Below are 18,983 nucleotides of genomic sequence, written 5' to 3'. Positions count from 1 at the left end.
TGCGCAGGTGCTGCTTCAGTGTCCGGAGGAGGCCCAAACAGTGCTCTCCAAGGCTATTGCCGTCAGGAGGGTTGCAGCAAAGTTTACCATCCGTTGTGTGCTGGGTGCTGCCGACTTTCTAGGCAGGACCATTTTCACGTTGGTAGCCCTTCGACGCTACGCCTGGATGAGAACGACTGGCTTTTCTCAGGATGTCCAGAATACTCTCATGGACATGCCCTTTGATGGCCGTCGCCTTTTTGGCGACAAAGCAGACAATGCTCTAGAGCGTTTTAAGGACTCACAGGCTATGGCCAAGTTCTTGGGCCTCTCCAGCTGCTCTGCAGAGTCTGCTTTTCACCCCTTTCGTGACTACGGAAGGGGTGCCCCACTACGTTCCGCCCAGAGCCACAGTCCGACGCAAGTTTCCCAACCTTCGCGCGGTCGGGGATGTGGGAACCACCATGGTAGTTCAGGGTGCCAGCAGGCGGGCCATTCCACCAACCCCCCCTCTGCGGCAGCCTCTAAGCCTTCCTAGTCCAATATTTCAGGCCCATCAAACGCCAGTAAGCGGCAGGATTCGCCATCACTTCCCCTACTGGCGCACCATCACGTCGGACAGGTGAGTTCTACATATAGTGCGAAGGGGCTACTTCCTCCCCTTCAAAGCTACCCCTCCAGCCCTGCCACCCCGGTACCACTGTATGTCGGAGGATCACCTAGGCCTTCTCCAACAGGAAGTTACAGCTCTCCTGGCCAAGGAAGCCATCAAGTGCATTTCTGTACCAGAAGTAGGTTGTGGTTGTTACTCCCACTACTTTCCTGTGCCCAAGAATGACAAGGGCCTGCATCCTATCTTCGATCTCAGGAACGTCAACCGCTTCTTCCAGAAGGAGAAGTTCAAGATGTCGACGCTTGCTCAGGTCTGGTCTGCCCTCGACCCCTGGAGACTGTTTGGTAGCGTTGGACTTGTAGGACGCTTATTTCCACATCCCGTCCTGCCGGCCCACCGATATTACCTGTGGTTCACGGTAGGTCACAAGCATTTCAGTTTACTGTGCTCCCCTTTGGCCATACCAGCGCCCCTCGGGTGTTCACGAAAGTGATGGCGGTCATCGCAGCTCATCTGCGCAGATCAGGGGTTCCAGTCTTCCCCTATCTTGACGACTGGCTGTTAAAGGTGGGCTCGCCCCAGACTGTCGTCTCCCACCTCCAGACTACGGCCGACCTCCTGTATTCACTGGGGTTCTCCATCAATGTGCCGATAATCTCAGTAGACTAATATAGATCTTACCTCCCGCAGGGATCTATATTATAACATGACAGTCACTGATCATGTTAAAAGCTTTTGGTGATTCATAGCGGACAGTTAACCTTGAGGTCACGTTGCAGGGAAACAGGCTCGGGCGGAGTTCAGGCATCAGAAAAACTTTACAGTGGCAATATACATTACTTAATCCTCCTCCTACCACAGCTTGTCCGTTGCATCACACAGTACAGCTTTTTTTAATTTCCCTCTGCTTCATTGCTTCCCATCCGCATTCAATTATTCCACACACTTAGGTGTACGCCTTTAAATAAAAAATCGAGTTTGGTAAATTGATTTGCTTGGCAACTGTCGTGCCAGTCCGTTTTTACAAAGCACTTTCACACATATTTAAATGTATTTTTTCTATTTACCACCCCAAATCCGACATCTTGGTACGCAAGAAAACGTATCATTTCGTATGCGTGCGTGATGCATGCATGGAGATACTTTAATATGCTACGCTATGCTGTCATTCGTGTGTCCGTACATTTGTGTGGATGCTTCAGCATACTTTTTTTTATTATTCAAAAAGGCAGTATCTATTGCTTTGCCAAATACTTTGACAGTGCTTCTTGTGACTATGGGCTTGGGATGGACACGATCTATGTGTTAAATGGATTTACAGATCTAGGATATTCACTTGTCTTGCAGTTTCCCCATATATCTAAGGTAGTGGTGAACTTTTGGTATGTTTTTGTGATATGAACGATATTAGAAACATTGGTGTTTCTGTTTGATTGACGCATGAATTGCTCCCTCCCATCATGACACTTGCTTTTGAACGTGTACACTTTATACAGACATACTGTAACAATATTTTAAATATGTGTTACATTGTTGTTTCTTCTAGAAAAAAAAACAACTGACAGAACTTTGAACTGTAATTATAACAGTAGACAAATATACACCTGTTTCAAAAGTAAAGAAAAAATACAGAAATTTGTATATTCTTCTTCTAATTGTGGTTCTAATAATGTTAGTTGGATGTTGGCACCATTACACGTTGTCAGTCAGTGAACACTTAGGGTCTGATTCACAAAGGGTATCTCACACTTTTGTGAAAGTTTACCATTGTTTTCTATTCCCAAAATATTTACTAGTAGTATCTTTACGATTCTGGAGCCATTTTTCTGTGCGGAGATTCCACACTCGTAAAGATACTACTCGTAAATCCCTTTGTGAATAGCAAACAATCATAAACTTACGCAAAAGTGTAAGTTTACCTTTGTGAATCAGGACCGCAGTTCGTTGCCACTGTGCCATATGTTGTGTGTATGGATGTATACAGTATTCTGTTTTTCTGTATATAGTGTGATATTTGTTTGCATGGCATTGTTACTCTTTATTCGCTTCCCTCCTAGAAAAATGCCCTTGAATGGTCACCTGAGACGAAAGTTCCATCAGTCAGCAACCACTTCATGCTCAAATCTCTTGCGTGGAACGCAGAGTATGAGGTATCAGTGATAGCAGAGAACCTGCAAGGGAAATCCAAGCCAGCGCGCTTCATCTTCAAGACCCTCTTCGAGCCGACTGCCATCCCAGGTAGGTAGCTTAGAGCTTTTTTAAACTCTGGTCTGCTTCTAACTGAATGCAACAATGCTGCACCCCCCTTAACGTGCCTGAGAACACCCCAACTACTTGCTTGCTTGAACCCATTGCCATAATGAGTTTCCCCCATCTGGTGCTTAATTTGCTCTGGTTGCAAGGCGCATCAAGTGGGCTGTTCAGCTGGTCGCAAACACATCACGGCGTAACACATGATCCACATTGCATAGTTCAAAGTTTGGGTTGTATTCATGGCTGTGATATCACAAACATTCTTGGTTCCAGCAGCATGAGACCACACTGAATGATGCCTGATGCATTTCTTAAAAAAAAAAACTTCAACGAACACTTAGCAAAGATTTCTTTTTGTAATCGTATACAACTCCGATCCCATATATTTTATTTGTTACAGTGCAATCAAGTTCATAATGGATTTATTTCCACTACTGAATTGTATGTTATGGGTATCTTTAAGATGATAAGGAGTGAGGTAATTTAAATAACACATACTACTGCTCTATGTCTTTCTTGGAACCAGTGTAAATTCTTCAGACGTCCTAGAAACAAAGTTATTGCACGGTATTAGAAACTTTACTCATAGTTTCTTCCGTTTTTTTGTAAACTGCATTGTTAAGACATGCCCAATTCACCAACATGTAAAATTTTGAATCTAGAGAGGTTTGTGAGTGTGGGGTTAAGGGGACTTTGCAGACCATCTTAAGACCAGTGGTGGTGCACATGAATCTATGGATCATCTAAAACTTTCATTGGAAGGGGTTCCAGATTTCTTCTTTCAGCGACAGCCATTCCGTGTCTATTAACTATTGCCAAAGTGGAACTTCTTTTCATTTATTAATTATGAAACTTAACAGTAAAATGTGTCCATCCTTCTACAACTACTGCATCTTCTTCTTTTCATGTATCCTCTTTAATGATTGAAACAATACAAAGGAAAACAGTAGCTGTGTACCTTCCTCCAAATGATGGCAGGTAATTGTGAGGAGTCAAACAAGAGGATGGAGTTAAAATGAGCGGGTATTAGAATTAGATTCTACTGTGGATTTTGAAACACCGTCATTATGTTGTTCTTCCGAAGAAACCCCTTTCTGTCATGCAGATTATCAGTACAATTAGTATAATCCGCATTTAAGAATTCTCATTGGGCTTGCCACAGTTTTCAGAATTCTCTCCCTAGAGTTATATCCAGAAGCACTGGCGTTTCTAAGTCAAGATAATTGTAGAATCCATTGATACATTTAGCCACAAAACAACCCCCGGCACAAGTTGTATTGGTGATGTGTGTGTCTGGTTTTTTTTGCTCCCAGTTTACAGGTTGGGTCAAAATAGGGAATAATGCGATCACATGGTTTTTATAGCTGTTTTTCAAAACAGTATTGTATCTACGGAACTGGTTTGCACAGGCAGCTACCAGCAGAGGGAACCAGAGTTTATCTGTTCGCACACATAAAGGAATATGTTCAATTTCAGAGATCCTTTTTTTGGAGTAAATGTGTCTTGCTTTTAGAAGAATTCATAAGTCCCGAAGCAAATTGAGTAACATCTACCTTACACATGTAAAAACTCAAGAAGGTCTCAGTTGTGCGTAATTTATGCAAGTATTGCTTAACTTAATTATGAGCAGGGAGTGGACGTATAAGGCATACATAGTCCATATATGTACCTTGGGAGCATTCACAGAAGTCTTGAAAAGCATTTGCTGCACCTGATGCGCTTCTTACTTAAACCTAAGTTGACAGTGCAGAATTTGCAAGATGGTTTCTGTGAGGAGTGGCATGCATAGAAAAATGTTTCTATCGGATTACAGAAGAATTAGACATGAATTCTTTTTAAAATTTTACTTATCACAGGTATATGTAGGTTATGCATGAGTAAGTAAACCACAGACGTTTGTAAACTTCAGATATTTTCTGTGGGTTTTGACATAAATTGTATTTGAAAATATTGAAGAAAAATTATAGTGGGGACAAAATATAGAGGCCTAAATATTGAGCACCAAAATATCATGAAGGTAAATACATATAGGTAAGTATAGATTTACTATTCTCTACTCTGCATCTACATTTCTTGAAGATAGATAAATCGGCATGGTATATACATGTGAAGTTAACTATAGCTAGCCTGTACTTAACTATATATACCAGCTTTCAAAGTATTTTGGTTCTCGATGTTTTGGTTTCTCAATGTTTTTTCCTCATTATTCTGGTACAAAACTTGACACGCTGCATGTCTTGCTCATGATTCAATTAGGTGCCAGTAGAAATGGCTGCTATACAGCGAAAGGTTTTAGCTTCTCACACGTAGGCAAAGTTGCTATTTCTTGGCAATGCCTTTGAGAATTGTGCCTTCAGTTGGTTCTTGTTAGTGTGACTGTCGCATTTGTGACCAATGAAAAACGAAGACAATGAGGTGAGGTAACATACATTAGTTTATTTCAATACAGAGCTGCAACAAGACACGTTGTGTCAGCACCATCAGCCTCCCAGCAACCGTCACAGAACCCCCCAACATTCCACATTACATACCTTCATTCTAACATCACACAATCTACCACCTATAAGTAAGAACTGAACACTACATTACTCTTCCCCTTGGGAAACAAATGAATTGCAGCAACAAAAATAATAATATATAAGAACAAACATGAAAACAACATTTTAAACTGTAAATTCATCACAGGAGGGAACGCCAAACAAACTGGTGAACAATATGATTGATCGAGAGTAGATAAGCCATCCTATAAACAGCAACCATTACAGTGCAACCAGTTGAGGAAACAGATCATGAACCATAGACCTATTTCCTGAACCTATTGGGAACTTGCCTGGGACAGATTTTCCTATGGACCGCGCATTTGGAAATAACCTGCCCATCAGATTTGCACACATAATATTCTCACACCCCTTCACTGTCCACAGTGCTCATTCCAAAGGAAGAGGAACCCTCACTATTTAACTTCCAGCACCATTTGCACAGATCTCATCAGTGGCCTGCTGCCTACCACAACAAACAATCTTCCTACGTTCCACCAGTTAGAAACATTGATGTTGACCACATTGCCACACGCTTTGTCCACCACAACAGGGTCACTAAACTTCTGTCCTCCATTCGTGACATAGGCACCTTTCTTCAGCAACACTCCTCTTGACTTTTGCATCACATTCATCCAAATGAATGCCAAATGTTACCAATTTTCCCAACAGCACTAGAGCCTCAGGTCAAAAGGTTTAAGGATCTTGGAGCTAGCCAATTGTTTCTTTATCCACTCAAAAGATTCCTGGCATGAGGTGTCCCATCTGAAAGACTCATTTTTCTTCAGAATCCCTGTTAAAGGTCCTATGTGCGATGCATAGTCAGGAATGAACCAGGCATAAAATTCGCACATACCCATAAATAATTTAAGACTAGGCTTATCCATAGGTGGCAATACATCCATAATTACATTAACCTGTCTTGGCCTTGGCTTAATTCCTTCACCCAGTTCAATGTGACCCAGATATTCAACTCTACTTTTACAAAGATCATATTTTTCGATCTTAACTGCAACGCCTTTCTCCTGCAAAATGGTCACTATCTGATCAAGGATATTTTCATGTTCCTCTTTAGTTGCTGCAAAAATTGACATATTGTCTTGAAATGCAACCACCCCTTTTAGTTCTCTAAACAATTAGAACATTATCCTTTGGAACACTGATGTCACAGAGGCTAACCCTAACGGCATCCTGCAGTATTGAAAAGTGCCAATCAGATACACAAAAACTGTGTAATGCGGAATTAGGTTCCAATACAACCTGGTGATAAGCTGAGGCTAAATCTAATTTGATGAACCATTAAGCATCTTCTAAAAGGCCAGAGATTTATTGAAGTGATTTTGAGTAGACCCAGATAGGCTTGTTAAGGCTACGCAAGTTTACGCAAACCCTTAGCTCGCCCCTTCCTTTACATGCTACTACGAGCAGAGAGAGCCACAAGGACGATTCGATGGATTCAATGATTCCGTTGTCACACAACTTCATCATCTCCCTTCCCTAACTTTAATTTTTGTGGTGAAATCTCTTAATGGTACCCAGCTTGTCAGTAAATACAGAAAGAAATATGCCTGTGATCTCGCCCACCAAACATTCTCCAACTACGGGCATTGGTCTATAGTGCCAGGTCTCAAAATCATTTTGAACAGGCCTCGGTGAAACCAACTGAAGATGCTCAACCTTTTGATTGCCAAATGAATTTTACTGAAAATATTCCTATTTTTAATTTCAAAGTATTTTTATTGAGTTTCAAAACAGAAGAAACAGGCAAGGTGTAGCAACAGACAATCAGCAGGCAAAATTGGCAAGCGAGACAGACATGCATGTCTTCTCTAGTAAGCGGTAGAAAAGCAGGGTGATCATGCCCAAATGGGAAGGTGGTGCCTGGAGATCGAGAAAGGCCCCTAGTCGGAGCATCAAGTGAATAAGACAACGTTGAAAACCCACCCCCCCCCCAACTCCCAACTCTAACTCCCTCCCCCCACCCCTACCAGTACACCATTTTTCCAGATCAGTCGTGTGAGCCATATCTAGCCAGAGTGTGTCAGGGTGCATCGGGTCGTGCTTGGTCCCCCGTGCTGTCTGTGAGGCGCAGGATGCGGAGATATTTCGGGCAGGTAATTTCATGGAATTCCCTAGATAGCAGCGTCAAGAGCGGTTGCCAGGTAGTTCGGAATGAGTCAGTGGTATGTGTGAGCGTAGCCTGGATCCGTTCCATGCCCAGCGTGAACCATAATTTGTGCAGCCAGCCTGTGTGGGTGGGTGAGGTAGTAGATCCCCATAGTGATAGGATGTGTTGTGACGCTGCCTGCATAGCGATGCCCATCTGTTTGCCGCGAGGTGATCTCAAGGGGAATGTAAGTGCATTGGGGAGCCCTAAGAGTGTATAAGCTGGGAAGCGTGGGACCTCGGTGTCAAATGTGGAATCTATGTCGTCCAAAACAGCCTTCCAATACTCCTGCAAGGCGGGACAGTCCCACAGAAGGTGAGTCAGGGTGCCCCGGTACCCTGATTGAGTCTCGCCGGGGTAAGGTGCCAGTAGATAGCTAGCTTTATCGCCGATTCCCTAGCCTTAGTATTGCGTGTAGTGTGAGCGGCTCTATAGTGTATGTGGTTCCATTCTATTGAGGAGAGAGTCCTTCCGAGCTCGGCTTCCCAGCGTCGTTGACCAGCAGTTTTAGCTGGGTCGGCAGCAGGGGAAAGCATCTGATAAAGGTCGGAGATAAGGTGCTTATCTGATTCCTTAGATACAAGCCAGCGTTCGAACGATGTCATCTGCCGGCTGACCAGGGGGGCGACGTCCGGCTGCAAGAGCCAATGGCGAATTTGGAAATATTGAAATACGTGGGGCTTAGTCACTCCATAGTCTCGCGTGACGTCGGCGAGTGAGAGAAACCCCTCCAAATCAAAGAGGTGTCCGGCCGATCGGCAAGGTGTATCGCGCCATTGCAGGAAAGCTCGAGCGTCCGTGCCGGGCGGGAACGCAGGGTTGTCAAAGAGAGGGGTAAGTGGGGATGGGAAGGTCGTGAGGCCCCTCTTGACCGCTACCATGTCCCAAGCTGTCATAGTAGTTCGAGTGATAGGAGAGCGGAGGAGATAACGCGGTCTATGCTGGCGGGCAAGAAACAGTATCTTCCACAAGGAGGTCTGAGCCATCGCTCTATCTTGGAAGAGCCATCTCTTCTCAGATTCGGGTCGGTACCACTCCACCAGATAGCGGATTTGCGAGGCCTGGAAATACTGCAACAGGTTCGGGATCCCGAGGCCACCTTCGTCAACGGTTCTGTACGCCACTCGTTTGTGTAATCTGGCACGTTTCTTCTCCCACACGAATTGGTGAATGTCGTGCTGGAGGTCAGCTAATACTCCCGGCGGCGGTGATACCGGGAGAGTTGGAAGATGTATAAGATTTTGGGTAAGATCGACATCTTTACCGCCGCTATCCTGCCAAGCAGGGAGAGGGGCTGTGTCGACCAACGCGCGAGGTCGGCCCGGATCTGGGAAGACAAGGTAGAGTAATTGTGATTGACCGTCGAGGTCGTGGAGGAAGTTAGAGTGATCCCCAAATACGGAAGCCGGGTGGTGGATTGCAGGTTGCAGCCGAAGGTAGGCGACGGGTTGTTAGGAAGGGCATGACTGCCCAGGGGCAATATCAGGGATTTCCCCTGGTTAACTTTGAAACCCGATACCGCGCCAAAATTCTCCAGTTCTACCAGGAACGCCGGTATTGAGCTGGATGGGCGGTCCAGAGCAGCGATTATGTCATCAGCGTACAATCCCACTATGTGGGGTTCATGGCCGAAAGACGTTCCCGTGATGTGAGGGTTGTCGCGGATTTTCTGTGCTAGAGGTTCCACGTAAAGAGCAAATAGAAAGGGTGAAAGAGGGCACCCTTGGCGGGTGCCTCGCTGTATCTCGAAGGGGTCTGACTTGAGGCCGCCCAGCCGGACACGAGCCAAGGGACGGTGATAGCAGCTCGCAATCCAGGCCTGAAACCGGTCGCCCAGGTGGTAGCGCCGCAGTACAGCCCGTAGATAGGTCCAGTCGACACGGTCGAAAGCTTTCTCCGTATCGATGGCTAAGAGAGCAGAGTCTGAGTCCTGAAAGTGAGCCTTGTCCACGAGGTGCAGTAGCCTCTTGGTATTGTCGCTGCATTGGCGGTTCGGGACAAAGCCCGATTGATCTGGCTCGAGGACGCCCGGGAGGCAGGGACCCAGACGGGCCGCAAGTACCCCCGTAAACAGCTTCAGGTCCAGATTGAGTAAGGAGATGGGGCGGAACGCGGAGCAATGCGTTGGGGGTTTGCCCGGCTTAGGTAGGACCACTATGTCGGCTGCAAGCATATCGGGCGGTATGGAACTTGGGCCTTCAAAGGAGTTAAACAATCTGGCAAGGACAGGTGCCAAGATGTAGCCAAAGGACTTAAAAAAGCCCAACGAGAAGCCATCAGGGCCCGGAGATTTAAGCGGGCGGAGGCGCGCGATGGCAGCAAGAATCTCGTCGGCGCGGATGGGGGCATCCAGGGCTTCCGTGCTCGCCGGGCATAACGGCGTGATATTAGCAGATTGTAAGTAGGCGTCGATGGCAGTCGGTGACGTCGCATCCGCGCTCTATAGAGAGGCATAGAAGGAGCGGAAACCGGAGGCTATCTGTGCGTCCTCGGCAATAGCGTTGCCGGAGTCGTCCAGTAACGTCGTGATTTTGGAGCGCTGGAGTTTGGCTTTCAAGGCGCTAGCTAGGAGCCGGCCGGTGCGATTGCCCCCCACGTAATACGTGTGGCGGAGGCGAAGAGCAGCAAATTCTGCCCTGTCAGTGTCGAGGCTGGCCAGTTGAGCCCGGGCGGCCTTAAGTTGGCGCCATATTCTCGGGGCACATGTGCGGCTGTGTACCCTTTCCAACTCCGCAACTTTGTTGGAGAGGTCCTCCCTCTTTTCTTTACGAAGTTTGGTGTCCGCGGCCGATATAGCTATCAGCTCCCCTCTCACCACAGCCTTTAAGGCCCCTCATAGGGATGACACCGATACTGATGGAGTATCATTGGTAGCTAAGTAATCCGAGATGCATTTGTGAAGTTGGCGGATAACTGCCGGTTTCTGTAAGAGGGGTTCGTTGAGTCTCCACGAGCCCGGAGTGCGTGGTGATTTGGGTACAGTAAGCGTCAGTTCCAGCGCATCGTGGTCGGAGAGGGCCGCAGGGACAATAGACACCGTGGCGATTTGAGGAACAAGGCCCGATGAGCCCAGGAAGTGGTCTATGCGCGCATAAGTGTGGTGTACGTGTGAGTAAAATGTGTACTGTGTTGCGGTGGGATGTATCGTCCTCCAAAGGTCTGAGATGTCTCTGTCGCGCAGCCAGGTTATGCCCGTTTGCGAAAGCGCTCCAGTGTCGCCATAACGGTGCCCTGATCTATCTTTATTGGTGTCCATGACGAGGTTGAGGTCCCTCCCTATGAGCATGTGGGTGTGAGGTGCCTGAAGCGCTTCTGAGATTGCAGTTTGCAAGAAGGGTTCCTGACCCGTGTTGGGGGAGTAGATGGAGCCTATCGTGTATGTGGTAACGCCTATTTGGAAGGTATGGGCCAGAAGGCGTCCCTTAATTTCCCCTATTTTGGCCCCTACCTTGCCTTTGAAGCGCCGAGATACAAGTATAGCCACCCCAGCTTTTTTTGACGGGAAAGAGGAAAAGTACTGCTGTGGGAAGGCGCGGGAGCGTAGCCGGTGCCAATCTTTAGCTAAGAGATGGGTTTCTTGCAGCAGACAGATGTCAGCTTCAGAGTTCTCTAAGTAGGAGATGATAGCCCTGCGTTTAATCGGGTTGTTGAGGCCCTTGACATTAAGAGACAGGATTTTGAGTGTGTCAGCCATCCCTAAGGCATGAGGAAGCATTTGAGCTTATTAGTGCAGGATGCTGCATGGTAGCGGAGAATGTAGGCAATCCCTGATGCTTGTAAAGGTCCCATGGCGTACTGGTCCCCACCCTCAGTCCCCTCCCCCCCTCTCCCCTGAACTCAACCCCTCCTCCCCACCCCCGCCGCACCCGAGCCCGGGAGGCCACCCTAACCCCAACAGAATGAACCTGCCCAACTCCCCCTGAGTCCTGGTCCCCTCTCCCCCGATTCCCCCTCCCCCTCCCGAAACAACCCCCCCAACTGGAACTGGTGAAAGTCTCGGGCCTAATTGTGCAGGGCACAGGTCCGTAGAAAGTAAATGGAAGGGGTACCATGGCTGCAGCCCAATTGGCGGCTCCCCGGCCCAACCCCCAGTTAAGCTAAGTGCGAGTAATAGAACACCCCCAAAGAGGTCATTGTTCTACAGATCGGGTGCTGTGTTGTCTGCTACTTCCTGTACAGCCGCTTTACGTTCCTGGGCGACTGTGGCCGGGTCCGGTTTCGGGATAGATCTCGGGGTCCTCCTCCTGCGTACTGTCTGCCAGCTGTCCCTTGTAGGACGAGATGGGTCATCCTGCGATCGGGTTGGAGAAGTGTCTCTGGAGGCCGAGCCTTCCGGCATGTCGATCCCTAGCAGGGAACAGGTATCACGGAGCGAGCTGAGCTGATGAAGGGAGCCATTCCATTTAAAGATCAGGCGGAACGGGTGACCCCAGGAGTAGGGTATCCCGTTATCTCTCAGGAAGGTCGTTGCAGTCCGGAAGGTCTTACGCTTTTGCAGGGTGATGTTGGAGAGATCTTGAAAAAGGGCGACAGGGGCATAATATTCCTATTTTTGAAGACCAGCACAGCTTCAAAATATTCTGATAGCTCGATGTGTCTTCCTTCGTAAGAGACTGGATGACCGATCTGGGGATTCTTGAGTCCGCTCAGGGCCTTAAGTCAACGAACAATTCTTGGGTTACCATCGTTATTCTGCCTCCTGAATCAACTAACAGTTTTACAGTTATGTTCCTCACAAGTACATCAGCATACAGGTCTACACAATCAGTGGTATTGCCAGTGCACAGTACATCCTTACCAACAACCAAAACCATGTCCTTGATTTCCTCCTGTAATTTTCCTAACTGACCATCTTAATCTTCTTCAACTAGGTTGGCTACCACATTAATCCTTTTATCTGACCGTTTCACCTGGCTCTGGTATGCTTTCGCAAAATGGTCCAACTTATTACAATTTCTACAGGTGGCGTTACTTGGCGGGACACTGTTTGCCACTCTTAAAATGAGCTACATTCCCACATCTGAAACAAACATTAAATGGCTTTAGCCTCTCTCCCCCCCTTAAGATCTAGCCACATCTTTAGTATGAAAGCATTCCTTCACTGTACATCTGTTTTTCTGGTGCACAGTTCCCACAGCATCAATCCTTTTCTCCTCCAGTTCCGCCACAGAACGGTATTGTGACATCTCTATGCTCTTAGCAGTGCAAATGTTTATTCAAGGTTTGGTTGTGCCTTGCTCATGATTCAATTAGGTGCAATAGAAATGGTTGCAATTTAGCAAAAGATTTTAGCTTCTCTAACTAGTGGGCAAACCCTATGACTTGGGTAAGTTGCAAATTCTTGGCACTGCCTTTGAGAAATGTGCCTTCAGTGGGTTATTGTTAGTTTCCCCCCCTTGACAATTTTTACAACAGTCACCAAGGTAAAGCAATGTGTAGGCCACGAATATGGAAACTGAATTTCATACAGGTGGAATGTGTCACTGATTCCTACAATGGTAGAGCCTAATTACAGTAAGAAACACTTGTGCACACGCAAATGTCTCCTTACCGTCAGCTGAGACCCTATTTAGGAAAAGACGTATGTATGGCCTTTGTAGTGTTGGTGGAAATGTAGAACGTACCATTATGGGGTGCTTATGCATAGTGCATAATTGCCTTCTTGCTTAAGAAAGCACCAATCTCAAGGTATTTTGCAGAGAGCCAGCACAAGTGGTGGAGAGCTGTAAACCTGAGCAGTCACATGCAGCATTCCTCTGAATATAGTTGTAATATATAGCAATGGTAATTCAATCACTGCAATGGATAACACCTGCATTTAGAGTGTTTAATGAAAAGATGAGGAACAGCTAACGGTAGCATGTTTGATGGCAATACATTCGAAATGTTTTTTTCTACTAGTGGTAAAAAATGCTGATGGCAATAAATGACTTTAATAATCTTGGTGCACCAGACTGATTACCATCGAAGTTCAGGTTCTGTGAAACTACAAGATACATTTGTGCAGTTGTCCATTCACCAGATATGTTTACTGCATCACTTGCTTACATTTGTGTTGTAAATTAGAGCTACTTGATGCATAAATAGAGACCTGGGTATTAAAAAATGTTCAACTAAGGGAAAAAGTGATTAGTAGTGATCTATTTTATTAATTAGAAAATAATCAATATTTCTTTACTTTGTATAGAAGTGTTAGTGTGGGTATGGCATTAAACACATCAGATAACTACGGGCACATATTTATTGATTTTACACTGCAGCGAAAAGAGAAAGATCATTAAAAAGTATCTCCTTTGTCAGGTGGGTCGCTTTGTTTTAAAAAAAAATACTTGTAGATTTTGCTTGTGCTCTGGGAATAAAAGATGACATTTTCATCTTTCTCAGGCTTTGGTGCTCACCATTGAAGCCACTTTCAATGCTATCCTTTTTTGTGGTGGATGTATAGTCTGTTGAATTCAAAGGAGTTGATTGGGAGCGAAAAGGTAGTGAAACGTTTAGGTGCCCATTTATGTTTGAGTCAGTCTGCTTATTTGTAAATCAGCTAAGTTAAGTAATCCAAGATTAGGAGAACTGCCTGCTACCCTTCTTAGCCTTGGTAGAGATTTTGTTAGCCAACCCTTGCAAAATGAGACCTTAACAATTTGCTTTCGAAGTATTACTTAGCTCCTTCATTCAAGTCCAACTGTTGCATTGCTGTTGGTTACTCTGACTATCTCCATTTGTCAGGCCATATGTATCATCTGCCCAGAGTGACGCATGGTTGCAGCCCCCTTAGACTCCACCTAGGGCTCCACGGGAAACGGCCACTACAACGCGGCCGTTTCCACGCACACCATAACCACGCATGCATTACAACGCATGCGTGGTTACACGAGAAGCCTTTACCACGCATACCTTTACTACGAAAAACGTAGTAAAGGCATGTGTGCTAAAGTAAAAAAAAATAAAAGGGGGGCTTGGGGGGTCTCCCCCCAACAAAAGAAAAGCGTGGGTATAAAAAGAAAAAGACGCACCTGTTTGAGGGAAAAAAAAGTGAAGGAGATCGGCGTCTTAAGAGGAAACGGAAAAACACTTCAGCTTCCTCTTAATGACGTACAACGTCACCACGGAAAAACAAGGAAAGGAGAGGAGAGGTAAGGAGGAATGGACGGGTGTTCTAGCAGAGAGTAAAATAAAAAAAAGTACATTTTTAGAGTGAAAATCCGTTAACATGAAAATACCATTTACATGCATATTTTTACAACGAAAATCGTTGTAAAAGTATGTGTGTAAAAGGTATTTTCGTGGTAAAGGATGTGCGTGGTGACTGCATTCCGTTGTAACGCATGCGTGGTAAAGGCATGCGTTACAACGGAATTCGTTGTAAAATCATACAACCGGGCTCCACCAGTGTCCTGCTGTGCCTCACCACTGTCTAGAAGAAAGGCATAGTTAACAGAAATTGGAGTTGTAGGAGATAAGGAAAAAGGTTTTAGCCTACAAGGTGTTCGACCAAATTGAATGGGGTTATCTTTTCGCAACCCTATAATGTTTTGCACTTGGAGGGGGATTTTTAGCCTGAGTTTTCTGGCTCTACGACTCACCTACTGGACAGGTCAATTATGGAGGGTTCCTATCGATCCATTTCCAATTTGGACGGGGACGAGGGAGGGTTGCTCGTTGTCACCCCTGCTGTTCCTTTCGGCCATGGAGCCACTTGTGGCTTCTCTCTCCTAATTTGCGCGCTCCTTACTGGCATCTCGATCTCCGGTGGAACATCCATCGTGTATTTATATGTGGATGATGTTCTGCTAACCCTCTCTGACCTCCTGAACTCTCTTCTGGCCCTGCTGGAGTTCCTCCCAGACTCCGCAGCTCTCTTGGGTCTACCGGGTAAATTGGGCAAAAGCGAGGCGCTACCCCTATCACGCAGGACTTCCCGCACGGGGGTGGCATACTATCCTTTTCAGTGGAAATCCTCTCACCTCAAGTATCTATACTATAGGGGTGTCATTCGCATCTTTAAAACGTTCAATAGTTGATCCAGCCTTGATTTATGTACCTTGCAGAATTTCGTAGTTGAACACTGCATGCTTTCTAACCAATTCCTGAAGCTCAACACCTCGAATAGGGATATTTTGGCGTGTAGCATCTGGCTGAAAGATAACCTTTCAACCATTTAGTTTCCGGAAATAGGACTCCCACCAGTGTACTCAGCTGCACTTTCCCTTGCACCACAAGTCAGTGAGGGACCCGACAAAGCTTCCACCTGAATTTTCCCATAGTTAGCATTTGCTGAAAAGGTCCAAGCTACGATTTGCCTTAGCATTTGCTGAAAAGGTCCAAGCGACGTTGTGCCTAGTGTTCTCCCACCTTTATTACAGCAATGGAGTTTATCTAGGAGCACCCATAGTAAATATGTGGAAACGACAGAGATTTCAGAAAACCACCAGTTATCCCTTCAGCCTGCTAGTGCGAACTCATGGCACGCGTGGTCTTTTTAACCTCTACTACTCCCCATTAGCAATAAGGATCACCTCTAAAGCAATGGTTGTATAGCTTACTGGCCAGTCAATATGACTGGGTCACCTTTGCATCAACAAAAACTTCACTTGTAACGCCAACCAAAGTCTCTGTGCACAAGTCTTACCCCATTATTGACGGTATCTCCACTATTACAGACTGGAGCTCTTTGACTGGCAGACTCTGAAATTCCTTGCCTGCCAGAATGAGGACTATACATTTGTAATTCATTATAGACTTGACTTTTTCCATCGCTATCAAAACAAACAGACTTTGATCCTTACACTCTGCAAAGTTGATTCAAACAACTGCCAATTCTTTCACACTCTGTATAACAGTTTACCCACATGCACTGCAGCATGTTTGTAGCATTCCTTTGAAACTCTTGCATCTAACCTGCATCTCTCACATGGATTACATCCAACACCTTTCCAACCACACACCTGCAAAAGTGTGCGGAGGAAACAATGAAAAGCGGAACTCATTGCAGCCTCCTCGAGGATGTGAAGTGTTACACAAATGCTCTAGTACGGTACAATAAACGGTACAATCGTGTTGACTGTTCCAGCTTTGCTATTCTGAGGAGTTTTAAATTAAGCCCATGTATCTTAATCAACCACGCCCATGAATTTTGAAGATTCAAATTCTTAGACGGCCTGGCAATGGCATTGTCAAATGTGCATTAATAAAGAGGTGGAGAACTTTTTGATGGTTACCCAAGTTTTTTTTTAGTTTTTTTTTTAGTTTTTTTATTTATGGTATTTGCATATATACATACAGTGAAGGTGGTGGCTTCAGTTGTGGGAAGGCCGCCGGTTAGCATTTTAACATCGTACATATTTGGTTTGTGACAGGTCCCTTGCTCATAGCAGTGGTATAGGGAGAAATGAAAGAGAAGAAAGTGAATAAGTAAAGGGAGAAGAGAGAAAGGTTACTGCAATCTGGTATTGGCAGGATCGCATATATATATATATATATATATATATCTGTTGATTTGTTGTCATGCTTGTATTGTTCGTATCTTATGGTGGTTCGAAGGTTGGTAGGGCTGCGTCTAATGAGTTCCAAAAGTCTCTGGAGGTGGATTTCCAGGGTGCGTACCTTTTCGCTAATGTGTCAGCTCCTCTTAGATATGTTATCCAAGAGAGCCATCTGCCATAAGACACTTTAGCTGTGTCTTTCCAGTTTGTGAGTATTAGCTTGGTTGCTGCAGTTAGGAGAAGGTCTAGGAGTTCTCTGTCTTCCCTTGTGGCGAGGTTAGTTCTGATGGAGGCCGTGATGATCGAGTGGAATTCTCTTGACAATTTGCATTTGAATATTTTGTCTATGAAATCAAAGACTTTCCCCCAGAAAACCTTGAGAGTTGTTCACAGAAAGATCTGGTGTTCTAGGTCGCCCCTGTCCTCGCCGCAGTTCCAGCACGCACTGGTGTCTCTTAGTCCCAGCTTGTGCAGACGCTCTGGAGTACAGAACGTTTTATGTAGGAGCCGCAGCTTGGTCTGCGCAAGTACAGGGGTGATCTTGGTCTGTGTGGCTGATGCCCATAGCATGTCCCATTCCTTGTCCTCTAGTGGTGGGTGTATGTTTGAGTTCCAGTATTTCTCTACCTTTTCATTTGTGTTGTTTTTTTTCACTGTGAGAGTTTTATATATGCGAGAGACCTGGTGTCCTAGTCTGTTTATATTTGTGACGTATTGGAATATGGAGGGCTTCGAGTCTGATATTTTGAAACTTTAACCCAATAATATCCGCTCTCTACTAGTCCCTCACCAAACCATTATGTTGTACTCTTAGAGTGTGTCGTTTCATCTACCTATGTATTCAAGTTGCATTGCTAAAGAAATTACCAGCAGCCTGATGTTAGACATTTGAGTATTCATCGAGTGAACCACTGTGGTGTGAAAAACTTGCATTCCAAGTAACTTTGGGGCATATTATCAAGAACAGCGTTAAAATTATCGCCGCTTTTGCGGCGTGAAACTGCAGCTAAAGAGGCGATAATGGGCTTGATAATATGCCCTTGAGAATTCCTATAGAAGTACATGTTAACACCAGAACATGGGCTTTAATGGGAATTCACAAGGGCATATTATCAAGCCCAAGTGGCGATAATTTTAACTCTGTTTCTTGATAATATGCCCCTTCATCTCTAAAGAACATAATTTGTATTCCAAATCTCCCAGATGTAATTAGAAATCAGTAGGTATGTTTGAAACTTTGTTTTTTGCAAATCTCTAAGACTCATTTGTAAATAATTTATACACAGGATGATGTGCAATCATACTTTAGCTATCATTTTTTGATTAAAAAAAATACCTCTTCAATTTCTATAATAAAATATAAAAAAGTGTATATTTCCTTTTTTTACACACTGGAAATTCTATTTTTGCCTAATGCATAATTTCATGACCAAGTGTTATTATGAGGCATCCAGTGGTGTCGCTGCCTCACTTGTCTTCACTATGGCTTACAGTGAGAATAGTAGAGGTTCCAAACGAGGCATTGAAATTGGAAGGGAATGTGTGATGATGAACGGGGCGGAGTGAATGATTCGAAATGGAGGCAGTGTTTTTATAGTTCTAAATGAGTGCAAGGGAAGTTTCTTACCAATTTTTTTTTTTGGGGGGGGAGGCAACAGGTTTAATTAGACACAAATTACAATAATTTACTTGCAGAAGATATACCTTTTTATTATTGTATTGGGACAACATTGCTGTTTTAATTTTGGGTCGGAGTGTTTTTATGCTCTTCTAGGCACAATCAACAGAAAGGACATTTGTTTAATTAGCTTGCTGTCGCCTTTCAAAATGTCAGCTAATCATTTATTCATTATCGACGTCAACGCTGCCTCCTGTCCATATAACTCCTTAAAACCACAACCCCATCTGCACGCCAACTCCCATATTTCTGTCCTTTAACTGCTTCTGCTGCT

General features: G+C 45.1%; 1 protein-coding gene across 6 annotated transcripts in view; it reads left to right on the top strand.

The window, feature by feature from the left end:
- The window catches only part of NCAM1 (neural cell adhesion molecule 1), a 792,292-nt gene that overhangs the window by 680,688 nt on the left and 92,621 nt on the right, over nucleotides 1–18,983 (top strand). For all 6 annotated transcript variants that reach the window (XM_078682361.1, XM_078682362.1, XM_078682363.1 and 3 more), the window contains one exon: nucleotides 2,650–2,830. In XM_078682361.1, the coding sequence (XP_078538487.1) occupies nucleotides 2,650–2,830 (181 nt within the window). The remainder of the gene's footprint in view (nucleotides 1–2,649; nucleotides 2,831–18,983) is intronic.

The sequence above is a fragment of the Lissotriton helveticus genome, chromosome 3_1, assembly GCF_964261635.1.
Source record: "Lissotriton helveticus chromosome 3_1, aLisHel1.1, whole genome shotgun sequence".
Taxonomy (NCBI): Eukaryota; Metazoa; Chordata; class Amphibia; order Caudata; family Salamandridae; genus Lissotriton; species Lissotriton helveticus.
The sequence above is the reverse complement of the archived record's forward strand: the minus strand, read 5'-3'. Positions and strand labels throughout refer to the sequence as shown.